This window comes from Gadus morhua, chromosome 9 (assembly GCF_902167405.1).
Source record: "Gadus morhua chromosome 9, gadMor3.0, whole genome shotgun sequence".
Classification (NCBI taxonomy): domain Eukaryota; kingdom Metazoa; phylum Chordata; class Actinopteri; order Gadiformes; family Gadidae; genus Gadus; species Gadus morhua.
This window is the reverse complement of record NC_044056.1, coordinates 4,774,696-4,800,046: the sequence shown is the minus strand read 5'-3', so window position 1 is coordinate 4,800,046 and position 25,351 is coordinate 4,774,696. Positions and strand designations below refer to the sequence as shown.

Sequence of the window (25,351 nt, the reverse complement as noted above, 5' to 3'; positions counted from 1 at the left end):
AACCTCTCCCATATCTCTATGGTTACTGCCGTCAAAGCTATTTTGAGAAGAAAAAATCGTATGGAACTACCGGGATTAAAGTCATTACACAGGGTTGTGTACACCTTTACTATTTGTTAAGCCTGCTGCCAATCATGTACACTATTAATCACGCTTCTCCTTATCGTTATCAAAATGAGGACTTAGAAATAACTCTTTCTACACTGACGTAAAGGGTGAGATGCAATGTTTGGTGGTGCGGTTTAGTATGTGTATATGTACTTAAGCTTGTGGTGTCTGTGTGGGTGGGGGTGTGTGTCTATGTGCGTGTCAGTGTGGGTGTGCGTGCATGGTTTCATTAGTGTTTATTTGGTTTTGTGTGGGATAAACTTTTGCTGTGTGTGTGTGGGCTCGCATGTCTGGTGTAACTTTTCATAGATGTGTGCATTGGTGTGTGCGTGCGTTGTTGAGTTTCTCCTTGTTTGTGCCTGTGTGGGTGAGAAAGTGTTTTTGTTTTTGATTTATTTCATCTTATTTTGACTGATGACAGTGTCTTTCCTTGTGATGGAACAGAGATGGGCTGTCAAAATAAATTAGGCTACTGCTCGACATACATTTCAAAAAATGGGTTTCCCTTTCAGGAACAAATAACGACTTATCTAACAATCCCCCAAAACACACACCAAAGCTCGGGCAATAGCTTTGCATAATTTCCCAATAACGGCAACGCATGTAATACGTCTCAGTACAACAAATGGACCGCAACACAGCAGGAAATTCCTGAGCCATCATTATTTATGTTTTTGCATTCATCAAGTAACAAGCCTCCATCTCGTAACCTTTACCTGAGGTATCTTGCCCTTTAGAGAAAAATACAAAACCAGAGGAGGGAGAGAGAGGAGGGTAAGCCTGCCAGAGAGAGCGAAAGAGAGCCAGGAACAAATGGGTTCTGAGATCGATACACACCCCTACCAGACAGCCTCCCTCACTCGCTCTCTCTGTTCCAATCTCCGTCCCGATCTCTCTGGCCCCTCCCCAAAGAGTCCCGCTATTTAAGAATATATCTATTCGTGGATCTGGCCCATTTCTTTCAATTAATGCCCCTTTCAACCAACCAGCCATTAGAATGCCATTAAATCTCTCCCGCCCTGGCGCGCGCAGTCATTCACGCCGAAGCCGCTGCTCTCCTTCTCCGATAAGGTGACCGTCGTCTACCGTTTGGATCGCGGAGGAATAATTAACCTTTTGATGGGGGCTCCTCTGAAGAGAAGGATGGTTGGCGGATGGGGGTCTGGTGTTTTGTCTTTCTGCTTTTTGTGTACTTTTTTTTTCACAAGTTGTTCCACTTCTACCTTTCTCTAACTTTGATTAATTCTGTCTCTGTCTCTCAGTCTGTCCGTTTATCGATCTAGCTATCTATCTATCTTGGTTGAAGAGGTAATTCCAAAACTTTCTGGAACAACACCTGGGACATTGGGATACAGATAAAACAACACTGAATCACGTCTGACTTTTACAACAATGACCACGTCCTTGCAATGAAATAGCTCAAGTGTGTCTATGACTTTCACTCAAAGTTTTTATGGTCAGAAAACGTTTTTCGCCATCATTTTCTAAAATGATAGTGAAGGTCTAGCAATAGCCCCAGTATCATGCCAGACATACTGACATCTAATTATCTATAGATGTTACCGGCATACAATCATTCGGCAGCCTGTTAGTATGTATCGGGTCTTTACAAGACAATCAAACCTTAGACAAACATATCTTTCGATAAAAAAATCCACCTTAAAAATATTAATATGTCCGCGACCTCGGCCTCCGTGACCCCCATATGCATCTCAGCCCCGTCTCCACTCGTCAGCTGCTCCGTCCTCAGCCAGACTCTGCACCCTGTCTCCCCCCGGCCAGGTGCTTAGCGGGGAGGAGTCGGACATCACCTCCAGCATGCTGAGCACCGAGGACAACGACAGCGCCCTGGAAGAGCTGGTCTACCAGCTGGACGCCACGCCCACCAGCGGCCTGGTGGCCCTGAAGGAGGCACCCGACCACGGCGTCATGAACTTTACCCAGGCCCAGATCAACAACGGCGAGGTCATCTTCATCCACCAGGGTAAGGGTCGCCGTGGGAACGGGGGGGGGGGGAGGGGGAGGGCCGGTAAGGTTATGTCTGGCTCTTCATCGACCTGTCGTCGTCCCAAGCCTCCCTGGACCACGGTGAGGATCGCTCTCGCGGTCCTGCTCAGGGTCTGTTCAGGGCCGGTTGTTACGTGCCCTGTAGAAGCATTGGGGTTGGGGGGGGTGGGGGACTTTGAACTTGCGCTACCTGTGAAGAGCGTTCAGACTGTCAGTGTGATTAACGACAATTCCCTTGGCTTGGAATTGTCTAGACTCGACTAAGAAGGGGCACCAGACAATACGATATAAAAAGGTTGGCCGCAATAATGACTTTTTATCTGTTTCTCATTTTCTGCCGAAGCCCGTCCAGCCAGTTGAAACCCTGTGGAGAAGAGAATTGGTTTTCTCTTCTCTAACCCTTCTAAACACAGATAGACAGACGGATAAATAGATAGAGGAAAAAATAGACACACGAGCAGATAGATATTGACAGAGATGGGGTGAAGCGGCAGATGGACAGACATGTGATACAGACAGACAGAGACCAATAGATAGACAGACGGACAGTCAAATGGATAGATACAGGCAGACAGAAAGGGACGGCAGATGAACCGACAGATATGAGAGTGACTGACAGATTGGCAGAGAGATGAGAAATAGACAGTTGCACAGATTTAGTGATGGAGACAAACGGACCGACATACAGATGAGCAGACAGAAAGACAAACTCAATCACAGACAGATTGGGAGACTGCGGACAGAGAGACACAGATAAACTGACAGGCAGACAGACGGATAGATTGACAGACAGACTGACTGAGGGCCTGAGACAACAGACAGTCAGTCTGACTGAGACAGACAGACAGACAGACAGAAACACATACATTGGAAAAGATAGACGGACAGACAAAGGGCCTGAGGCAGACAGATAGTAACGTGTGTGTGTGTGTGTGTGTGTGTGTGTGTGTGTGTGTGTGTGTGTGTGTGTGTGTGTGTGTGTGTGTGTGTGTGTGTGTGTGTGTGTGTGTGTGTGTGTGTGTGTGTGTGTGCGTGCGCTATGTGTGCGCGCTGTGCGGGTCTGCAGGCGAGGAGTCGGGTGGCTTCAGCTTCAAGGTGACGGACGGCGAACACACATCGCCCCTGTACCACTTCATCGTCACCGCCAGGCCCCTCGCCATCACCATGGAAACGCAGGAGGACCTCATGGTTTTCTCCGGTAAGGCGCCAAGGCCCCCGCTGGTTGTTACCCACAATGCACCTGGAGAGGGGGGGGGGGGGAGGCATCTCTCAGTAGATGTCCGGCAGTGTCCCTTTAATCCGATCCCTCGGACGACCCCCTGAAATAAATAAAGAAAGGTGGACTGATCTGGACTGCTGGAACGGTTTGAAGGAGTTTGTTGGCCGCGTGTGGAAAAACTAGTCAGCTCGCAGGAGGGATAGCCGAGAAGAGGACACTCACTTTATTCATCCAAGCGGAACGCACAGGAATGGGTATTAAGGAGAGATTGATTATATGAAATAAGAATAGAAACTGCCATAATCACATAATCCCAAATGATTACAGGAGTATAGTAAGAGTAGGTGAAATGCAAATTCAAAAAGAAAATAGATAATATAAAGACAGTGCCTGACTGAGACTGATATAATAAATCTCGCATTAGGATGAGGCTTTCGAGGGAAATGTGTGAGTTATTGTTTAAATGAATAAGCCAGTTTTAATAAGCCTCATTTCAATTCCCCTTTTTACAACGTAACATATATCAACAAGCGATCCTTCTGGACGGTGTTTAAGCGCTCAAATGTGGGTCTGTGCGTGCCTACATGTGTACACGTGTTTGTTCATACGTGAGTGAGCTTGTATATTCGTGTGTGTCTGTGTGAGTGTGCGTGTGTCTGTGTGTGTGGATGCACTCACATTTATTTGTGTTTGTGTGTGTCTGCGTGTATGCATGTGTGTTTGTGTGTGTGTGTGTGTGTTCTTGCGTGTGACCGCGTGGTTCCTCTCTCACAGGAACACGACAGCCAATCACCAGCACGAACCTGGGGGCTGTGACCAATGAGGACGGGAATGAGATCAGCTACTCTCTGCTGCGTCCGCCGCGACTGGGCAGGCTCATCCTGGCCAACGACAGGAACCAGTACGAGGAGATCACTGGCTTCACCCAGACCCAGGTACCCTGCCTACCGTACTGACCGTGGGATTGGCGTGGGCGTCTCAAGGGCAGCCATTTCGTATCCAAACTTTTCCTACTCACACCAAGTTGAAGAGAGAGTGCCGCGTTAATTCAGGCCAGATCGTACTTTTCTTCATTAGAGTGGTATTTCGTTTCCAATATTAATTTATGTAGCATAAAGTATGAACCATGAAATTGCTTAACATGAAGTACATTCATGTGGCGTGCTCAACCTTGATCACCATTTCACCACGCAGGCTGTGGTATTTCAGAGGAGTAGGCGTAAAATGAATTTCGTGGATGATGCAACCCTGCCTCTGCAGCCTTTAGTAAATGTACTCTCTTTGAGGCTATTTGAGTCATTTTAATATCGCATACCTATTCCGGTCTAGCTCAGCCCATGACTCCCTGCCTTTATAGATTACAGCAGTGGTTCTTAACCTTTGACTTTGGTTGTGCAAATCAATTATTATCAAGGCCCACCTCATATGTAACTATATAAATAGACATGCAGGGGGTGGGCAATGAGTGCCAGCACCCCACTTATATACAATTATTAAAGCACGAAGGACTTGGACGGTGGGAAACAGAGGAAAGGAAATTCCGCTATGATCCCAGCGTGTTTATTTAGAACACAAATCAACCCAAAGCATTAGAAAACATTACAATGGAAAACAAATGCACGAAGCAACTCTATTTTTTAAAAAAACGTCAAGCCAAATGCTCCTCTAATAGCGTATTTAATCAGGCCTTCTTCAATGTCTTTTTCTTCAACAATAGGCATATTTAAAGTATATTTATTTTCAATCATTAAAAAATCACAGTGCTGAAAACACTGGATAACACTTCCACATAATCACACTGACATAGATGGATGGATGGATGGATGGATGGATGGATGGATGGATGGATGGATGGATGGATGGATGGATGGATATATACTTTATTAATCCCGAGGGAAATTCAAGCTGTTCAAAAAAATTCAAACAACATAGCTGTTGTGCTTAAAATATTGTGGGGTTGTGGGGAAGGGGGAACTGCCTCTCTCCTCTCTCTAAAAATGTAATTTCAGATAGTGTTTCCATCGTCCTTTTGTTCAGCAAAGGAAGACATTTTGATTTAAGATACACAACATATGTTGTTTTGATACCGAATGCATCGTCCCTGTATTGGTCGTGTTTGGCCACAAGGGGTCTCTATTGTACACCCAATGTGCCGCTCGAAGGAAATCTTCTCTCAAAGATAGGCCGCGTCAACCACAACTATTTACCATAACAATGAGTGCTGTAGTACAAGTATTTTTTTCTGAAACCCAATAATTAGCATGTTAAAGTCACCATTACTACCGCCAACGTGGATTTGTGAACGTAAGACAACCCTAAGATAAATTGGCCGAAGCGTTTTAGGTTTCATATTCCACAACGTTAACAGTTGCAACGGCCAAATAGCCCTTCATTGGATGAAACAAAAGCAGTCAATTTCAACAGCTTTTGATGAAAGATTCTTTTTTATTAGTCAAATGACCTTTAGGTTATAGAGCCAAAATCAAAAATAGTACAAATATACAAAAAGAAAGTTATCAAGACTCAAGTTCATATTTAGAAGTTTACTTTATAGCTGCTTTTTTTGTGGCCGTGTGCTTGTGGCCTGTTTCTCTGTGATTATTGGTTGTGTTGTCTTAGCAGTATCCATGAGAGACATTGGTTGGGTCTACACCATGACCTCACAGTGTAGGCCTACTAAGACACATTCCTGCTCCAACCCTTCACTGCACTGAGCCAAACCACTGCCTGGACTCTATGAAGTCTGTTGACTGTGGATATCGTTGTACTGGCCACACATAACTGAAGTGGAAAAGCTCTTTTTGTCTAGCAGTGAACTCTGGGCCTCATACCTTGAGGGTGTCCAGTGGTTAATGTTCATTCACATTGTTTATCCCGGACTCTCAGAGAGACAAGATTTCCTTATGGATGTTTCAAATGAAATGGATTCGTAGACACAAGTGGATTAGAATAGTTCACTTGAATAATCCCCTCACAGGTTATAATCATAATAATATAAATTATAGCATAAGTTATAATTGCATTATCATTTTTTAAATAATAATTATAATACAGAATCACCAGCCGGACTGAATGTGTACACATGTGTGTTAAGTTAGCAATGCAACACAGTCGCACAACCTCACAGAGGCATTGCATTACATCACATTACAGTCATTGCTCCGTACACGCACACAAACAAACAAAAGGTTAAACATTGTAAAAAAAAAACATTTCCATGTTCTTGTTCAACAATGTTTTATTCTTTTAAAGCGTAACAAACAACGGGGTGACCTATGAGTCCTAAGACAATAAGCCATCTGAACAGCATCATTTCCCAGCCTCTAACCACCACCACCTCCTCCACCACCACCACCACCCCTCTCCTTGCTCTCCTCCCCCCCCCCCCCCCCTGACCCTCCTGAAGCTGGAGGCGGGCCTGGTCTTCTACGAGCACCAGCTCCCCGAGGAGCCCTTCTGGGTGGTGAGGGACACCGTGGAGCTCCAGCTCAGCTCCCAGCCAGCCCCGGACCTCCTTCACGTCCTGCCCGTCACCGTGTCCTACTACGCAGCGCACCCCAACGCCTCCTCCCAGCTCTGGAAGAACAACGGTAGGGAGAGGGGGAGGGAGGGGGGAGGGAGAGGGGGGGAGACAGAGGGGGAGACATGGGAGGGAGAGCGGGGAGACAGAGGAGGGGCATGGGAGAGAGAGGGGCAGACAGAGGGGGGAGGCGTGGGAGGGAGGGAGGGAGACAGGGGGGGTTTGGGAGGGAGAGGGGGGAGACATGGGAGGGAGAGGGGGAGACAGAGGGGGGGTATGGGAGGGAGGGGGGGAAAGAGGGGGGACGTGGGAGGGAGAGGGGGGAGAGAGAGGGGGAGACAGAGGGGGGCGTGGGAGGGAGAGGGGGAGACGGAGGGGGGGCATGGGAGAGAGAGGGGGAGACATGGGAGGGAGAGGGGGAGACAGAGGGGTGGTATGGGAGGGAGGGGGGGAAAGAGGGGGGGGAGAGGGGGAGACAGAGGGGGGGCATGGGAGAGAGAGAGGGGGAGACATGGGAGGGAGAGGGGGAGACGTGGGAGAGAGGGGGAGACGTGGGAGAGAGAGGAGGGAGACACAGGGGGACACATGGGAGGGAGAGAGGGAGACAGAGGGGGAGACATTGGAGGGAGAGGGGGTGACAGAGGGGGAGACATGGGAGACAGAGGGCGGAGACGTGGGAGGGAGAGGGGGAGACAGAGGGGGAGACATGGGAGACAGAGGGCGGAGACGTGGGAGGGAGAGGGGGAGACAGAGGGGGAGGCATGGGACTGAGAGGGGAGAGACAGAGGGGGAGGCATGGGACTGAGAGGGGAGAGACAGAGGGGGAGGCATGGGACTGAGAGGGGGAGTCAGAGGGGGAGGCATGGGACTGAGAGGGGGGAGACAGAGGGGGAGGCATGGGACTGAGAGGGGGAGTCAGAGGGGGAGGCATGGGACTGAGAGGGGAGAGACAGAGGGGGAGTCAGAGGGGGAGGTATAGCGATAGGGCGGCAGTAGCTCAGGAGGTAGAGCGGGTTGTGCTGCTAACCACAGGGGTGCTAGTTCGTGTCGAGGTGTCCCTGAGCGAGGCGCCTCACCCTGACTGCTCCCGACCAGCTGGCTGTCGCCTTGCAGGGTGGACTCCGCCGTCGGTGTCTGAACGGGTGAATGTTCGGGCAATGTTGTAAAGCGATTTGGATAAAAGTGCTCAGTCCAGTAAATGCAGTCCATTTAACATTAGAGATCTAGAGGGGAAGACAGAGGGAGGGAGAGGAGGGAGGGAGCGAGACAGAGGGGGGAGTGGAGACAGGAAGAGAGGCAGAGGGAGGGAGAGAGCGCGAGACAGAGAGGGGAGTAGAGACAGGAAGTAAGGTTTAGGGAAAGGGGGGGAGAGAGATAATGGACGGGGGAGACAGAGGGACAGAGAGAGGGCTGGGGGAGCGAGAGAAGGCTGTCTCTAATCGTGTATTTTCGGACCGCATTTATTTATCCAGGGTGAAAGGTTGAACAAAGCAATTTAGTTTTTCCATCCAACTACCTACTTAGTCACAGAGCTAATAAAAACAGCTGTTATGACGCTTGGGTCTGTATGACGAGCTGATCCTCTGCTTCTGTTGCAGAACAGAAACGTCGAGGAAAAAACACAAAGTGTGTGTTTAAATTCTGCCTTCACACCTGCATTGAGTTTGCCTCCAAATCATTTGCCCCCTTTATATATCCCCCTCTTGCCCGTGGCCCCCGTCAGGTCTGGTGGTGGTCCGGGGTGAAGGCCAGGTGATCGACAGCTCCGTCCTGGACGCCTCCAACCTGCTGGCCAGCGTCCCCGAGGCAGAGCGCGGCCGCCTGGACGTGGTGTACGAGGTCACCCGCTTCCCCGCCCACGGGCGCCTCATCCTGGCCGGGACGCCCCTGGCCCGCAGCTCCCCGGTTTTCATGCAGCGGGACGTGACGCGCGGGTCCCTGGAGTACGTGCACGGCGACTCGGCCGCGCCCGCCGCCGACGGCTTCTCCTTCCGGGCGTACCTCAACCGGCCGCCGCAGGAGGTCGTCTCCTCGGCCCAGTCGGTGGTGCTGGAGGAGGAGCTCCACATCTCGGTCGGCGGCCGGGACACCCGGCCGCCCGAGCTGGTGAGCGAGGACGCCACGCTGGAGGTGCTGCAGGGCGCGTTCACCCTCCTGACCCAGAAGCACCTCAACGCCCGGGACGAGGACAGCGCCCCCGACCAGGTGCGCTACGAGGTGACGGAGGAGCCCGGGAACGGCCGGCTGGTGCACGCGCTCTCCCTGAAGCCCCTCGTCGAGTTCAGCCAGGAGGCGGTCAACCGGGGGCGGGTGGGCTTTGTGAGCGACGGCAGCCTGGCCGCCGGCGCCGTGCGGTTCGTTCTGACGGACGGCAGCCACCGCACCGAGCCGCACGCGCTGCGCGTGGTGGTGCGGGCGCGCGCCCTGGTGCTGGCCGCGGCGCCCGAGGTCCGGGTGAGGCAGGGGGACGACGAGACCCCGCTGACGGAGGACATCCTGCGGGCGGACGCGGGGGGCCCCCCGGACGAGGAGGTGGTGTACAACATCACCGAGGCGCCCCGGTACGCCGCCGTCATGGTGGACCGCCTGCCCACCTCGGCCTTCACGCAGACGCAGGTCCGCGAGGGCCGCGTCAGCGTGCGCTTCGTCAAGTCCACGTCGCCGCGCGACAGCGTGGCCCTGGTGGCGTCGGTGGGGCCCGGCGGGGCCGTCAGCGCCTCGACCGTCCTCCGCATCACGGTGGAGCCGCTGGCCGCCGTCGCCCGGGACCCCGTGCTGCCGCGCGGCGCGCTGGTCCGCCTGGACCGGGCGCTGCTGGACGCCAGCGCCCTGGAGAACAAGACGGGGGCGGCGCCCGTCTTCAGCGTGGTGCAGCAGCCGCGGCGGGCGCGCTTCGTGCGCGCCGGGGGTCCCGGGGCGGGCCAGCCCCTGGACACCTTCACCCAGCGGGACCTGGACCAGGGCCGCGTCGCCATGGAGATCTCCGACGGCGCGCCGGCGGAGGGGGCCCGGGGCGACGGCGTCCACCGGGACGAGGCGCGCTTCCTGCTCAAGGCCCACGGCGTGCCGCCGGCCGAGTGCACGCTCTCCTTCCTGACGGAGCCCTACAACGCCTCCGCCGTCTACCCCGTCGCCCTGCTGCGGGCGCCCGAGGTCGGCGCTGACCCCCCGGGCGGAGCCGGCCCCCGTCCCGCCGCCACCGACGACCCCCACCGGAGGGTCGACGACGACCTGACCCGCGGCGACCCGGGCACCACCACCGCCCCGAGCCCGGGGAAGGCCACCGACCAAAAGCCGGTGGTGTCGCGGCGCAACAACCTGTGGTCCATCCTCATCCCCATCATCATCATCCTGCTGCTCCTGCTCCTGGCGGCCGCCCTGGCCTACTACCTGATACGCAAGAACAAGACGGGCAAGCACAACGTGCAGATGGTGGCCGCCAAGCCCAAGAACGGCGAGGTGGCGAGCTCCGAGACCTTCCGCAAGACGGACGCGGCCGGGAACATCCCCATGTCCAACATGGACGGGAAGGAGGCCGACCCCGAGCTGCTGCAGCACTGTCGGACCACGGACCCTGCGCTGAAAAAGAACCAGTACTGGGTCTAAGACTGTCTCCCCAGGGCCGGAGACAGAGGTCCACCCTCAGGTCCGTACAACACTGCCTCCAGAGTTACTCATCGTGTTTAGCGTCGTAAGACCTCTCTTGCCGCAGCAATAGAACTGACTAGAATTCAACTCTTAACTTTTGGTTACTCACTTTGCGCTTCATCTGTGGAACAACACTCAGGCAACGAAACACTGAATATCCATCGGCAAACGACGAGGCGTTATTTTTCTCATTCTCTCGGAGGCTTTAGCTATGTCTATTTATTTTTAGTTTTTTCATTCTGTTTTTTTCTGAACGGGGCACGAGCGAGGACATGGACACGCTCTGTGTGTGTTTGCAAAAAAAACTAACTATATTTTTTTGTGTGCCCGGTCAAGGTCTTTCATGTGACTACGAAAGCAGCGTTTAGAGTGGCCATTTTAGGAGTTCTGTTTGATTGGCGGTAGAACTTCTGATTCGGTTCAGAGAACTGTCTCATGGTGATGAGAGATGAGCCTTCATTAACACTAACTAACCAAAACGCCCTGAACATCAGGTCCTAAAGATGGCCACTTTAAATGTATTTTTATTTGTAGTTATATGCAGTCATTACGAATTTCCTTTTCCTAGAAATTCGATACATTTTCATAGTACAATAACGTACAATACCTGGGATATGCGGGCCAAGTTTGGTAAGAATTGAGTGTCTTATTCAGGGAAAATTACAGCTTCCATAAACCTAGAAGCCCACACAATAAAACCGTGCGGCAGTGCAGATTATATTGAATTTAGACTTGACTGAATTCCATCATCTTCCACACTTTCTAAGTTCTGTTTGTTTCCCCAAGGACGTGTCTATATATTCACCAGGCTGGCACATCCTTCACCACAGAGCTGCATGGTACCTCACTCCTAAACCAATAGGAGGAATCCATTTTGTGGCCTCTGCCTTTTACACGTTTTTATTGGCTGACGAGCGGAGATGAGGTCATGTGGAACAAGCTGGGTTTCCATTTTCCAAGCCTGCTATTAAGATTTCATAAAAAAAAAAATCTAAGACTGACTGCTGTCTAACTGACTAGGAACTGTTTGTGAAACACACTTCACTGGAGTCAGTAGGATTCCACCCCATCCGCAAGGCATTTTGGGTAATTTCTCTCTGACGTCATGCATTCCGTATATATTAGCTGTGATGGAAGAAACAAAAACCAGTCTTAAACCTACGATTAATGCTTTATTGATTACGTGGCTTTCAAGCTATTTTTAGTTTTTATTGTTGTTATTGTTGTTATTAGACGATCTGAAAAGATAGTCAAATGATCAGGATGTGCATTCATTCACTTTCAAATTCTTATCAACGAACAGCAAAGTGATAGAACCAAGAATCATAATCCAAAAACTAGCGAAATCTAGAACAGAGTGGTTAAAGAACGCTGCCGTTCATTGTTAAACAAAAAAAAATAAAACAGAAAAATCAGGGTACATCAATACTGTCTTTTCCTAACCCTCATTCACAAAGACACGCCACAGCGATTAACAAGAGTTAACATGTATTCAGAGAGATACCATAGAGTATTTGTTGTATATTTCCTTTATCATTTACATGGTTGAAGATGGTACCTTTATACTTTCCTAGTTATATGCTTAAGTACACCCTTTCTGTTATGCTTTGTTTATCTGTCTTCTATCTGTGTAGTGGTTTTCGAGGGGATTTTGATTTAACTGACATCATAAGGTGGATTGTGTGATACATTTTCCCACTGGCTTTCCCATCATGGGCCTTGTTCACCTAGCAGCCATCTTGGTTCTAAACCCATACATACAGAACTCCCCATTCAGTTCCCCCATCCAGCTAGCATTTAGAACCAAGACGGAACCAAGATGGTGGCCAGGTGTATAAGGCCCGTCTCCCTACCTGTTGGCCTGAGGGCCATTCGCTTTTCTTGCTGGATCTACTAGAACCAACGTATCTTGCTATTGTTTCGTTGGGGGGGGGAGGGGGGTTTGTGTGAAAAATATTCTATTTTTGGACAATGTTTTTGTGCTTAGTGGTATATATTAGTCATTGTTATCTTTCTACTTATCATTAGACTTCAAAGGCGTGTGTGTGTGTGTGTGTGTGTGTGTGTGTGTGTGTGTGTGTGTGTGTGTGTGTGTGTGTGTGTGTGTGTGTGTGTGTGTGTGTGTGTGTGTGTGTGTGTGTGTGTGTGTGTGGGTGTGTGTGTTTTTATGTGCGTACATTTGTGCTTGCCAAATGTGCCTTAGCCATTCTCTCATTCCATTGCTGTGCCTCTATCTGCCACTGTATCACTTCCCTGGTGTTAGCTTGAAGCTTCTGTTTTCATATTGATCTCTATCATTCCCCCAACCGTTATCATCATTCATTATTTATTTTAATTTTTTTCATTACAATTGTCAGAATTCATTTTTTTCCAAAACATAAGTGATATAAGAGTCATACAACAGAAGACAATTTCTCTTTTTGAAACCGGAATAATGTCTAACAAAGCTACTTCATAGAGTTGTCCATGCACTAATAGAAATAAAACTTTCATGCAACAAAAGCTGAGCTGTTTTTTGTTATTACATTAACCCCTTTACCGAGCCTGCAGGATAATTAAAACATGTGTGGCTGCAAACATTTTTATGAGCATTTGCTTTCCCTTTTAAGACAATAAAACGAGGACACAACGACATTAATTGTATTGCTGCACGGTGGACCATTGTCTGGATAGCATCTTGACGCTTCATCCCCCTTTGCCACCAGGTGGTGCTAGTCTGCGAGTAAAAGTGCAGCCGTTCGTCAGCACTTTAACAAGGCCCTCTCGGACGGTCACTATTTCCAATGAGTGCCCTTTTCTCTCTGACATAACGCTTATTTTTTGGTTTCTTTCCCTGTATGAAATTTTCTTACCAAGTTGACTGCTGATGCTCTCGTACATTTTGTCCTCGTGGTCTATTTCATAATCGGCCTTTACTGTGAGTTTAGGCCAGAGGAGTTTAGGCTGCCTAACGTTATAACAGCTGTACATTCACCCTTGTCTGCCTTATACCATTAAAATAAAGAATACTCCATTATGGGATGTATCACTATCTCAAGCGGTGTGTGGTGTGTGAAACCGTTTTTCTTAAGTTCTCACAGGTTAGGCTCTATATTTAGAGAAAGGGGGTTTATCTTAGTCAGTGCAATTACATCTGGCCTATGCCTTTTTATGGGACGTGTGTCGTATGCACGGTAGCTGTTATTGAACTGTGTTTCTGAATGAAAACTGAACAGTAAACAAAAGTTGTTTTTCTCCCTTGTTTATGTTTTTGGTTTCTTGTTTATTGGTGAGAATTTCTCGCGCATGCAAACCAATTATCAGCAGGATATGCATCACATATCCTGTTGAAATGTTCGCGGCCATGTTAAATAAAGGCGCTCTATGTCAGTACACTATCTGCTACACACCACTACTGATTTGGACTGCATTTGAAAGTAAGCTTATACCCTGTCAGACTTACAACACAAAAATACAGCACTAGCTTTTTACCAACAGCAGTTAGGGTGTTAACCTCTAATATCATTGGGAGCTTGGAACTATGTGCTTGAACCCGGTTATAGAAGAAACATTGGTTCACTTTATTCTTAACCCTCTCGACATATATCATTAAACTCGATTGTCTCTCAAAGTGCAGGGCATCTATCGTAGGCATGTGATAGAAAAAGCCCTCAGTCCATTTCACTGAGTGAAAGTCTCTCAAATCGTTTTCATTAGTCAGCAGTGCACTCGACATTCGTCCATGCCTCACAGAACGAAATGTTTTCCATACCGCACTCTGACAAGGGTTGTATTGTATTTCTGGCGTGGTTTGTGGAACATTTCTCCTGTTCAACTAAACATTGTGGTTTGGTTTAATGGTCAACCTAGGTCTATACGTACAGTACATACTGTATATTTTTGGATTGTACACTGCAGTCTAAAATCTGTCTGCAAAGCACTATACAACAAAAACTGAATTCAGTCAGTTCAATATAGGAAGGGGAATTGTGAAATGTATTGCGATGTATGTGTATGTATCACCACTGCAAAGACTACAACACCCTGACTTTGAAGATTGCTGTCACAAACCACTCAATACATGTACGCAAACCAAATGTCTCTGTGGATAAAGCAAAGGATTGTATGTCAGGTTGAGGGATGCGTGTTCACAGTGCCATGCTGTTGGCATGCAGCTGTTCCCCAGAGCATGTGTTCAGGTCTGATGACCCAAGGTCAACCCTACAGCACTGTGGAGTACAAAACCGTTCTGTCCCACTGATACACGCACTTGTCCTGTCGTTAACACACGTGTACAGACACACACACAAACACATGCGTGCACGCACACACGCATGCGTGCCAACACACTCACACGTATAGAAACACACACACACACTTAACACAAACACACATGCACTGGATAAGAGAGATAAGCATGTGTATGTGTCAGTATGGGCCATGATAAAGAACAATTCTATCATTAATTGCTGTCCTGTTGCATTGTAGAGCATGTCATCCCAGAGAGAGGATCCTAACTTCTATCCATCAATGCCGTCTTGTCCCCCCCCCCCTCCCCCTTCGAGCTTATTTTAACCTTTAAACATGGGAAACGGAAGAGAGAGCGATAGGATACAAGGCAACAAAGACATGACATTCTGCCATTTTTAACTGGTACCACACTATGTAAGACTAACCAAGAACATGGTCAGAAAAATGTGCTTGTCAGCACCCCCACTGCATACTGAACGCCTTCCGGCAACATTCCATCCAGCGTCGGTTACTTTTTATTATCCAATTACTGTTCTTGATTCATAAAATCCACCAGTTAGCAAGAGCTCCTATTTTAGAGACTCAACATTAAAGTCTGAGCGTTAAACAAGGAAGGCTTGTACTGGCTGGCTGTCAAACGATAAATGTCTTTTCAAATTGAGCTCATTCCATTTGTTTACAATACGCAGACAAATTCCTAGCATACATCCGGGGCAATAAATTGCATTCTGGATCAATTTGGATCGACATTCTTAAATCCTAAACTCTTATTCTCGTTCAGTGACCTCAACCTAGCATCCTGGTGCTTGAGTCTGGGGAGAAGGGGGGGGGGGGGGGGGGGGGGGGGGCGGAAACTACTCTCTCATATTGTGACGATGGACGGCAGTACCCATTTCAAAGGCTCTATGTCAATGTTACATATTATACCGTTACGTTTGCGTTTTCCTGTGCATCTCATTAACCTGCAGTACGTTAACCTGCCACCGTAACATAGGCCTACATGACCGTTTTGTCATTTCCCTGGGTTATGTGTGTGTCCTGAAAACCCTAAACACTGAATAACTTCGGTGCAAACCAAATACCGTGACGGGGAAGAGGACAAGGAAAGAAAACATTGCATACCCGACCTCACCCCCTCTGGGGCACGATGTCATGGAAATACAATGTTTTCCCGTGTGTGTGCGCGCGTGTGTCCGTCCTTGCGTGTGTGGGCTTGTGTACATGTGTCTGTGTGTGTGTCCGTGTGTGTGTGTGTGTCCTTGTATGTGTGTGTGTGTGTGTGTGTGTGTGTATGTGTGTGTGTGTGTGCATGTGTGTGTGTGCGTGTGCGTGTGCGTGTGTGTGTCTGTGTCTGTGTCTGTGTGTGTGTGTGTGTGTGTGTGTGTGTGTGTGTGTGTGTGTGTGTGCGTGTGCGTGCGCGTGTGTGTGTGTGATGGGCTGGGACAGACTGCAGGGCTCGCCAAGAAAAACACAGCCCCAGGCAGCCTCCCTTGTCCCCCCCACCCACCGGCCGACATCGGCCTCGTTCTCCCTTCCTGCCCCGTCTCTGTCAACCTATCCTCCGTCGACCCCTCCTCGTGTTCCTGTGCTCCTCTTCCCCCTCTAGGTAAGTCTCTCCCTCCGCCGGGACTTCGGGATGAGAGCCTTCTCCATACTTTGGATGCTGGACATGGACAACCGCTGTACTGCAGACCTGCTCCTTCCAAACAGAGTCCAACGAGATACGAGATGCTGTTATGTGTTGCCCGGTAAGAAAGCTGCTGACGTTGTTGCCAAGACGTCCTTTGGCACCGCAGAGTTTATTGGTGGCAATGGAAGGTCTCGCTTCAAACAGATGAATACATGGACGTATTTTAGCCTACAGCCTTTAGTACACCCACTTTATCCCTTCCTAGACCACGGACCTACTTCCCATACCCTGGGCCCACCCATCGACCCCTCCCCCCCTCTCCCCCCCCCCCCCCCCCCCCCCCCCCCCCCCCCCCCCAGCACTCAGCCCACCCTGGCCCCGCTGAAGCTGTGATGGAGCCAAGCCAGCCGTCTAGGAATGGCCAGGAAATGACAACGAGTTAACACCGTTCCCCTCTTCCTGCAAGCCCTTTAACAGCCTCTGCTTCTGTAAAGAAATGTATATTATTATTTTTTATGCATGGAGGGATATTTCTTGGTGTGAAGGTTTTAGGGGGAAAAACTGGTTACACATTATATGAAAACCCAGCAACTATGTATAAATAAAGTGTGAGGCAGATTTATTCAACATGGGGAAAGAAATTGTGATTGTATCATTTGGCGGACCCTTTTATCTCAAAATACCCCAGTGGGATTATCCAAATAACAATCTGTTTGAAGTCTCCTGTGCACGTCCACAGGTATTAAGTTTACGTTTTTTTTATTACCAATTTGATACCAGGCCTGGTATGCAGGAGGAAACCTGGTTATTTTGGGAGCGAACCCAGGGAAGTCTGGAAAGTCACTCAAGGCTGCGGACCGCCACTGGCCTCTAGGTCAGACGCCGTCACACAGGACGGACTGGAAGGAACGGGCGGTGTGCACTGTTTGTAACTAGGTTTGCTTCTTCTCCTCTTATCCTAGCTTAGCTACCTGTGGTAGGCCTACGATATGCATGTTGTGTTCTGCAAATATCCAGAGAAATTATAAGTAGATATGAAATCGTTCACTGGTTTTCGTAGTGGAGATGGTACATTGATGCGTACTTTAGCAACATGATGTTCAATTTTATTGTGTAGCATCGTATGTAAAGTAACTAAAATGTGCATGAAATAACTCAGTTTAAGTATTTTTATTTGCAAAGATTATTATTATATTCGATACTATAGTTATAGATATTCAGTCTTGTATTTATGCATGAAACCTACTTAACTTTTAATACTAGTTAAAGGCCTACTGCTATCGACACAAATTAAAAGGCTATTTTGAGCTTGTACAACCAGCTTTATGCACACACACAAAACCTACTAAGAATGTTTCTAATTAACCAAGAAAAGCAATGGTGCGAAGAATCTCCAGAGACCAATTTCGGAGTGTACCAACCACGTTTTAGGAGGAGGGGGGCTCTAAAGCACTAAACCACGTTGAAAGTAGGGGCGGGGTTGGTATTTGGCATCTTTGGTTCCACACTACTTCAAATGAGTTTGAGTTCTCCATGGTCAAATATTTGCTATGATACGGCCTATCCGCACAATGCGCTTCCAGGTTTGGTCGTATAACTCTTAACTGTATACCGTTCCTTATCACTGACAGCTACTGTTCTACTGTAAGTCAAGTATGTATCTGTACTTTGGGTGTCTTAATAAAGTAATGTTTATAGATTTTCTGGAACTGAATCGTTCCTACTCACAATGTAGGAATTTATTTCATGATTAAAATCTGCTTTTAGAAAGATGATTTTAGAAGCCCCTTTAGTTTCACAAATGCATGTGTGTGTGTGTGCGTGTGTGCGTGTGTGTGTGTGTGTGTGTGTGTGTGTGTGTGTGCGTGTGCGTGTGTGTGTGTGTGTGCGTGCGCGCACGTGCCTGCGTGTGTGTGCGTGCGTGAAAAGGAATGGGAAAATCATAAATATTTAATTGATATGAGGAAAACAGAAATGAAGAGAAGGAGAAAAGGAGGGAGAGAGAGAATCTACCAGAAAGGCCAAGACAGTAATGGTTATTGCAGTCATTCCAGTGTCTGTTAAACCAGACAGAAATAATACATTGTTCCCCTTCACAAGAATGCACATTGAGGGAATCCGTTGAGGGTTAAGCTCCAGCACCAACGCCTAACCATGCAACATTAGCGGTTTGAATGCTCTGGAATTCCTCAAGTTAAACCCGGTTTAAGGAATAAGGAATAAGGGAAAGACAAAATCGTCAGCCAAATAAATTAAAGGTGTAAATATTCCAAAGACATTCTGTTGCAAACAGCCTTCGACAATATATTGTTTATTGTTGGATCAACACTAAATCATAAACTGATATTCACACAGATGCAATCTGAATAACAGTACATGAGAATTGTTATCGGAAACATCTTTGCATGTGTGTGAGTCAACAAGAGAGAGAGACAGACTGGAAAGATCCACAAGTAAGGGGGGGGGGGGGGATGATGAAATCCTTATGATTCAAGGTTTTGCTGTTGTTTTGGTTTTTCCTTTGGCTGCGGTCTTGTTTACAGGGATTGTGGAGTGTCTCTGGAATGCTGTCTGGGATCTGAGGATACGGAAGGTAGCGAGGACAACACCAAAGGAACATTTAACAAGCAGCTTTCAAGGACTTAGCCGTCTTTACAAGCCGCATTTGAGGCACCTTGGCTGACATGAAAGGAGTAAGGCCTATTGTTAAGGACTAAGACAGTAGCCTTTTGAAAGAGCACATTTGTGCAAAGAATATTTTGTGCTGAACAGTTAGTGATTCAAAACCCGAGGTCCCATCCATGTTTTGAAGCCCTCTCTTGCAAAGTTGATGAGAGGGAAAGGGAGAGCGAGAGAGAGGGGGAGTGTGTATGCGTTGAGTGTGTGTGTGTGTGTAGTAGGCCTATTAGTAGTCGTTGGTATTAATGCTAGATTAACCTATGCTTAATTTATGGTCAGTGAATGTTGGTCTTATTCTCTGACCTTTGTGGTATGATTCAGTAAAGGCTTGTTGTAGCATGGAGTGTGGCAAGACAACGTGGATTGATAGGCCTCTGTCTGGTCCGTGTTCGGCCAGTCATCTCGTTAGGGGAACGGGGAACACCTGAGCAACCCTTCCAAGTACTCGTCTACATCCCAGTAGTAGTACACAAGTTTTCAGTTAGTTCTAATGCTCCCTTCAGTCATAACTCTGAGGTAGGAAATTCCGACTTCCTTTTAGGACCAATCAAATAAAACAGGTTTCTGGTCAGCAACTTGGTCATGATTTCTCAAACCCCATCCCAAGTATCAATGTTGTTTGACATAATTTCAACATGGCCTCCAACAACTATACTGTGAGTTAAACTCAACATTTTATAAGATTGTATGAATTTAAATAACAATTTTGAAACATTTATGATTTTAACAGTTTTCAAAGTACTTCCAGACCAATCAGCATGCCAAAACGGTAGATGGTTAAACTCATACAATTAAACATTAATGTGGTTATTAGCTTTTGAGAGTCCATTTGTAGACTTGTAGCTCGAACGCACGCAGGTGGAGATGACATGTTTCCCACTTTCGTTGTCCGACCTCCAGTCATTAACAACAGCAGCAGAAGATGGCGATAAAGGGAAAACACTTTTCGTTGTCTCTTAACTAAAGCTCAGTTGTTGATATTCTATTGACTATTAACCTTACGGTTACAAGTCAATCCGCTGTAAATCATGAGCTACAAAAGCTAGGGCCGTTTGTAACCTGTTGAGAGAATCGAGTGTGCAGCTTGTGTTTATTTGCCTAGATTCCAGTGAGTTATCTTCTGAGCCATGCGTTGGATCATAATGGTGTTTATAGAAGTCAAAGATAAAAAGGAGGGCAGTTAATGACCCTAGATCATTTTTGGGTAAATTTAGGGCTTTTGTCTTTTTAGGATTTTATGTTGAGCCCACTCAGTCAAATTACACTTTACAAGCATTCAAATTTGTGTTAAAGTGCTCACATTTAGAGTTAGTTTTGCTGTTTCAACACTTTTATTCGAACTTCCTTCGGCCAGTAAAATGTTTATTCCCAGCATCCAGACAGCTTGTTTGGAGTCATTGGACGACTGAGCATTGCTTAGCATCTTAAACAGTTTCTCATGTTCTTTAAGCCTTTAACTGCTAAGTCACTTACTGCACTCATTACTTTTGTGCTTCCAGTCTGGGATTAATAAAGTACAAATACACAGTATTTTGTCACTTTTCCTAGTTTTGTTCAATGTTAGAAAAGACAAAAGAATATAACGCATCAACCCATGATTCAGTTGATCTATTGATTTTTCTTTACCTAAATCAATATTCTCCCTGGAGAGGAAATTACATTTCGAATGAAAGTGCCTGAAGTGAACAATCTAGTGGTGAAGGTTCAGGCAGAACCCTTATGTTGATAGAGGGCCCGTATTATACCACAATGTGTGAGATTGATTTATCATTAGGATTCATTATCAAAATCGACCGCCACTTCTGACATTACAAGTGGGAGTCTCTTCCCAGTTGTATGATTACTAGTGGTGATAGATTCATCCTATCTGGATGGATGTTGTTACCGTTCCAGGGTTCATGGTTTGTGCTTCATTCCGTTATGATCTGCTGTTAATCTCTGTATTAGGTTGTCTCTCTTTTTTGTTATTAACATAACTAAATTCTCTAAAAAGCATTGACTGCTATGATTTGTGGAATAGCTGAACTGATATAATGAACCATATTTGCCGTAGACTTACCAAGGCTATCTTCAGAAAGGTTTTTAGGTGAGTTTTTTTCTCTGTTGGCATTTGGCATGCGTGTTTCATCATACAAATCTAATAACTGTAAACATTAATATCCCCTTTCTTTTTCTGCAACATAATTCATAAACTTGGAAGAATTCTTGGGAGAAAGAATGAATCCTAGTCTGAACGGGATCATCCCCTGTCTCATTTAAGAGGAAGTGCTGAAATGTAAGACTTGGACACACTCACTGGTGTTATCAAAGTGTCTAAGCATGATAAACGGCCATTTAAGCATAATCTTCAAATTTCTGCTGTCTACAAACTCTTGATAATCATTCAACACAGCGAAGACCTTTTCCCGTCAACCTCATGTGTATCATCTGGTGTGTGACGTCAACCGCAAGGTATTTATGTCATTACAAACTTAGGCAGGATGCTAAAGTAGGGTATTTCCTACAATGCGTGTCATCTAGTGTCTGTTCGCCAGTCCCCAGTTTAACAGTCACTGTTTTGTAGACTCTTTGTAGATGTTTGGATTTCAAACCCTCTTTCCTTTTTGGAAAAACAACCAATTCTTTTCTTGGAAAAAAGATAATTGATCTTTGAATATTACGTTACGGTTTAAAATGTTGCAGGCAACCCCGTTGGTTTGACCTATTAATTGGGACAATACCAAATATGATGTAAATATATTAGAACATGTAATCTCAATGAGGCCTATTGGAGATTCCTTTGTTTAAACTGTCTCGCCAAATTACAATTTTTTTGCAATTATGTTATTCCTCACATAAGGAAAAAAACAGACTAATTGTTACAACACTGTAGTTTGTTGTGAGTGGTTTCATCCTGAGCTATCTCGAATCGCCACTGGAGAATTGTTTTCCATTCAGTTACGCTACTTGTACATGTTTCCTTGTTAACCATAAGTCGGTAGGCTACTGCAGCAGTACATTAATTCCATAAAACCGATTCACTTTGGACGTCAACGCGAGCCGTGCTGATAAACTCGTGCTGAGTGCTTAGTTGTCAAGGAACTCTGTCGCGAGACAGCTATGATCCATAGTCTTCCAGAGTGTCTCTGGAACATCTGTCAGAAACACTAGGGCTGCTCGTACATTTCCATCTGCGTGGGAATCTATTAGGGTTTTATGGGCAGAGCGGTGAGTAACGTCTCGGTCATAACACAGCGCTGCGTGTCTAACCGATCGCTGTCAGTACCGTAGACTTTTGTCTTTTAGTTTAACATTACTTATTTCATGGTAAGCTATAAGTAAACGCAGTTTGTAAACCCCTAGTCATGTTTAAAGGAAAGCGAAGTTTACCATCTCTTCCGCGTTGATCATTTGTGATCTTTTGTTCAGCAAAACTTCCAAACAAAAAATAATTGACCTTTTGTTACCAGAATGTTTTTTTCCTTTTGTGCTTGTCCAGAAGGTAATATTTTTTCATGTCTTACTAAATGAGAGAGAGAGAGAGAGAGAGAGAGAGAGAGAGAGAGAGAGAGAGAGAGAGAGAGAGAGAGAGAGAGAGAGAGAGAGAGAGAGAGAGAGAGAGAGAGAGAGAGAGAGAGAGAGAGAGAGAGAGAGAGAGAGAGAGAGAGAGAGAGAGAGAGAGAGAGAGAGAGAGAGAGAGAGAGAGACCGGCCAAGTCAAGTGGAATTAGGCCAAATAAGGTTTGAATGTTGGCTTTTGGCCCGCTGTGTTTTCAAGACCTGAAGAGCAGTGACCCGAGGGAGGAGGAGGAGGGATTACAAGGAGCGCGCTGTGTTAGAGCACGCTGGCTTCACCATCTGTTGCCATTGTTTTCCTGGAGGGCCGCAATACTGCGGGCCTTCGGGGTCAAGTCTGTGTCAACGTACCAAGAGTTTCAACCATAATTCTCATACACACCCACACAACACAGAAAACACAAACCCACGCAAGACAGAAAACACAAACACACGCCAACACAGAAATCACACACCCACACAATGCAGAAAACAAATACACACACGCAGCACAGAAATCACACACCCACACACAAAACACATACCCACACAAAACACAAAATAAATATACACCCACACAAGGCCGGCAAGCATGTGTTTGAAAAACGCACATGGTAGCAATATTGGTAGTTATTACATTTATCCAAAAAAGGGAGGAAACGGATTGTTTACTACTTGACTAACTGGTTGTCGTTTAGATATAAAGCACATTTGGTTCCATACTTAACTATCCCACACTGATTCTACATCAAGAGGGACTCCTGGCTACTTTGTGTTCTCTGAAGTAAAAGTCCCTCCCCCCTTTCTTCCCCTCTCCTCCCCTCCCCCAGACTCTCTCTCTCTCTCTCTCTCTCTCTCTCTCTCTCTCTCTCTCTCTCTCTCTCTCTCTCTCTCTCTCTCTCTCTCTCTCTCTCTCTCTCTCTCTGCACCTCTCTCTCTGCACCTCTCTCTCTCTCTGCAGCTCTCTCTCTCTCTCTCTCTCTCTCTGCAGCTCTCTCTCTCTCTCTCTCTCTGCAACTCTCTCTCTCTGCAACTCTCTCGCTCTGTCTCTCTCTCTCTCTCTCTCTCTGCAGCTCTCTCGCTCTCTCTGCAACTCTCTCTCTCTCTCTCTGCAACTCTCTCTCTCTCTCTCTCTCTCTCTCTCTCTCTCTCTCTGCAGCTCTCTCTCTCTCTGCAGTTCTCTCTCTGCTCTCTCTCTCTGCATCTCTCTATCTCTCTCTCTCTCTCTCTCTCTCTCATCCTATACCGTCTTTCCTTCACAGACCTTGTGCTCACATCTCCTCTGATCCTCATGTATACGTGCTGCTTTTTTATGGACATCTGCTGGTACTTTGTGCACTAATGCTTTTACCAGGTGCCAGCCAATAAGTTTGTTTAACTCCCTAAACACTTTTCGATTAAGGTAGTGTACGGCTTTTGGTGTTGATATAATTACAAAAATATAAATATCAAAGAAATAATAATATACGGGCAATATATCTACTATATTCTATTATTATTAATCATATTTTTTAAGAATGGAAAATCTCCTGGATGGGTGATGAAGTGTCGTCATTCACGTTCACCCAACCTTCTCCTCACAGTGATGGAGTCATCATTTTGGATAATATTTGATTTGGTTACCTGTTAAAAAAGAGGCAGTTGGCTTATCCCGACTTCAGCCGCTGTGGCCAATGGAAAGAAGAAGATTGAAAACATACACACGGACACACTATAGGAGTGCAGGTCAACTCTTTTTTTCGCTTTTACAGTCTTTCCAGAATTCCTCACCCACACATTCAACGGAGAAATGCGCTGTAAGCATTAGTGTGGAAACAGCACCGGGAGCTGGAAGCTTGCCAAGAAACTCACTTTACCGCTGTAAATCCACTTCTTGCTATACCCTCCTAGCTCTTCTTTCTCTTTCCCTCCTTAATTCGTTTAGAGATGTTTCATTCCTCTCATTTAGAAGCCTAGAAATGTACAGAAACACAGACCATTTTTTTTATATTACAATGAAGTCTTCGAAACGCTTTGAACGTATTGCGGTATAATAAGTGAACCTATGGGCCCCTACGGAACGTGGCCAAATATCATGCCGGTGATGTCACTTCCTTGACTGAGAAGGCTCCACACAACCTGAAGAATGTTGGAACACGGCCAGTGCTGTATGTTTATGCCGTGGACGAGAACAACTTTCCCTTTCAACTGAAAAGGTGTTGAGATAATGTTTACAGATAACCCCAGACCTACATCAGAGAGCAGGGTGTCCTAGATAATAATCAATCTGGAAAACTTTATTGCTTTGACCTGCCACTTTGGATAGAAAATTAGGTTTTGAGTTTCATATAAATGAATTCCAGTGAGAACGTGTATCATTCCAGCGGTGGACTCCAGCTGTTGACTCATTCCAGCTGAAAATAAAAAAGTCTTTGCTTTCACTTTGATACGAATATTCCTCAGTGAGCTATTCAATCTGAGGAATCGGATTAAAGAGCCCTGCAGACAGACAGAGAGGTCCAATAAGAGAAGCGTCCAATTAGGGCAATCCAATTAGAAAAGCTTTTAATAAGACAGGCGCCCAATAAACCAGACAGGTTTAAATAAACACTGAGGACATTCATCGAGGTTGGGGTAAGCCTTGCCTTCCAGACACCTAAAGTATCGTGGTGCTGCTGGATTCACTGCTTCCGTCTTTGTTTGTATGGTTGTTAGGGGTCCAAGCCAACAGGTTGGATCCCTATTGTTTTTGTAGTGTTTATTTTTATTATTCCTATTCTAATTGGATTTCATTCACG

General features: G+C 46.7%; 1 protein-coding gene across 1 annotated transcript in view; it reads left to right on the top strand.

Annotated features, from left to right (window-relative positions):
* cspg4 (chondroitin sulfate proteoglycan 4) overlaps positions 1 to 13,539 on the top strand; it is a 65,748-nt gene extending 52,209 nt beyond the window's left edge. The window contains exons 7-11 of the mRNA XM_030366658.1: positions 1,891 to 2,092; positions 3,182 to 3,313; positions 4,109 to 4,269; positions 6,741 to 6,924; positions 8,578 to 13,539. Of these exons, the coding sequence (XP_030222518.1) occupies positions 1,891 to 2,092; positions 3,182 to 3,313; positions 4,109 to 4,269; positions 6,741 to 6,924; positions 8,578 to 10,460 (2,562 nt within the window). The 3' untranslated portion in view covers positions 10,461 to 13,539. The remainder of the gene's footprint in view (positions 1 to 1,890; positions 2,093 to 3,181; positions 3,314 to 4,108; positions 4,270 to 6,740; positions 6,925 to 8,577) is intronic.
* The last annotated feature ends 11,812 nt before the right edge of the window (positions 13,540 to 25,351 follow it).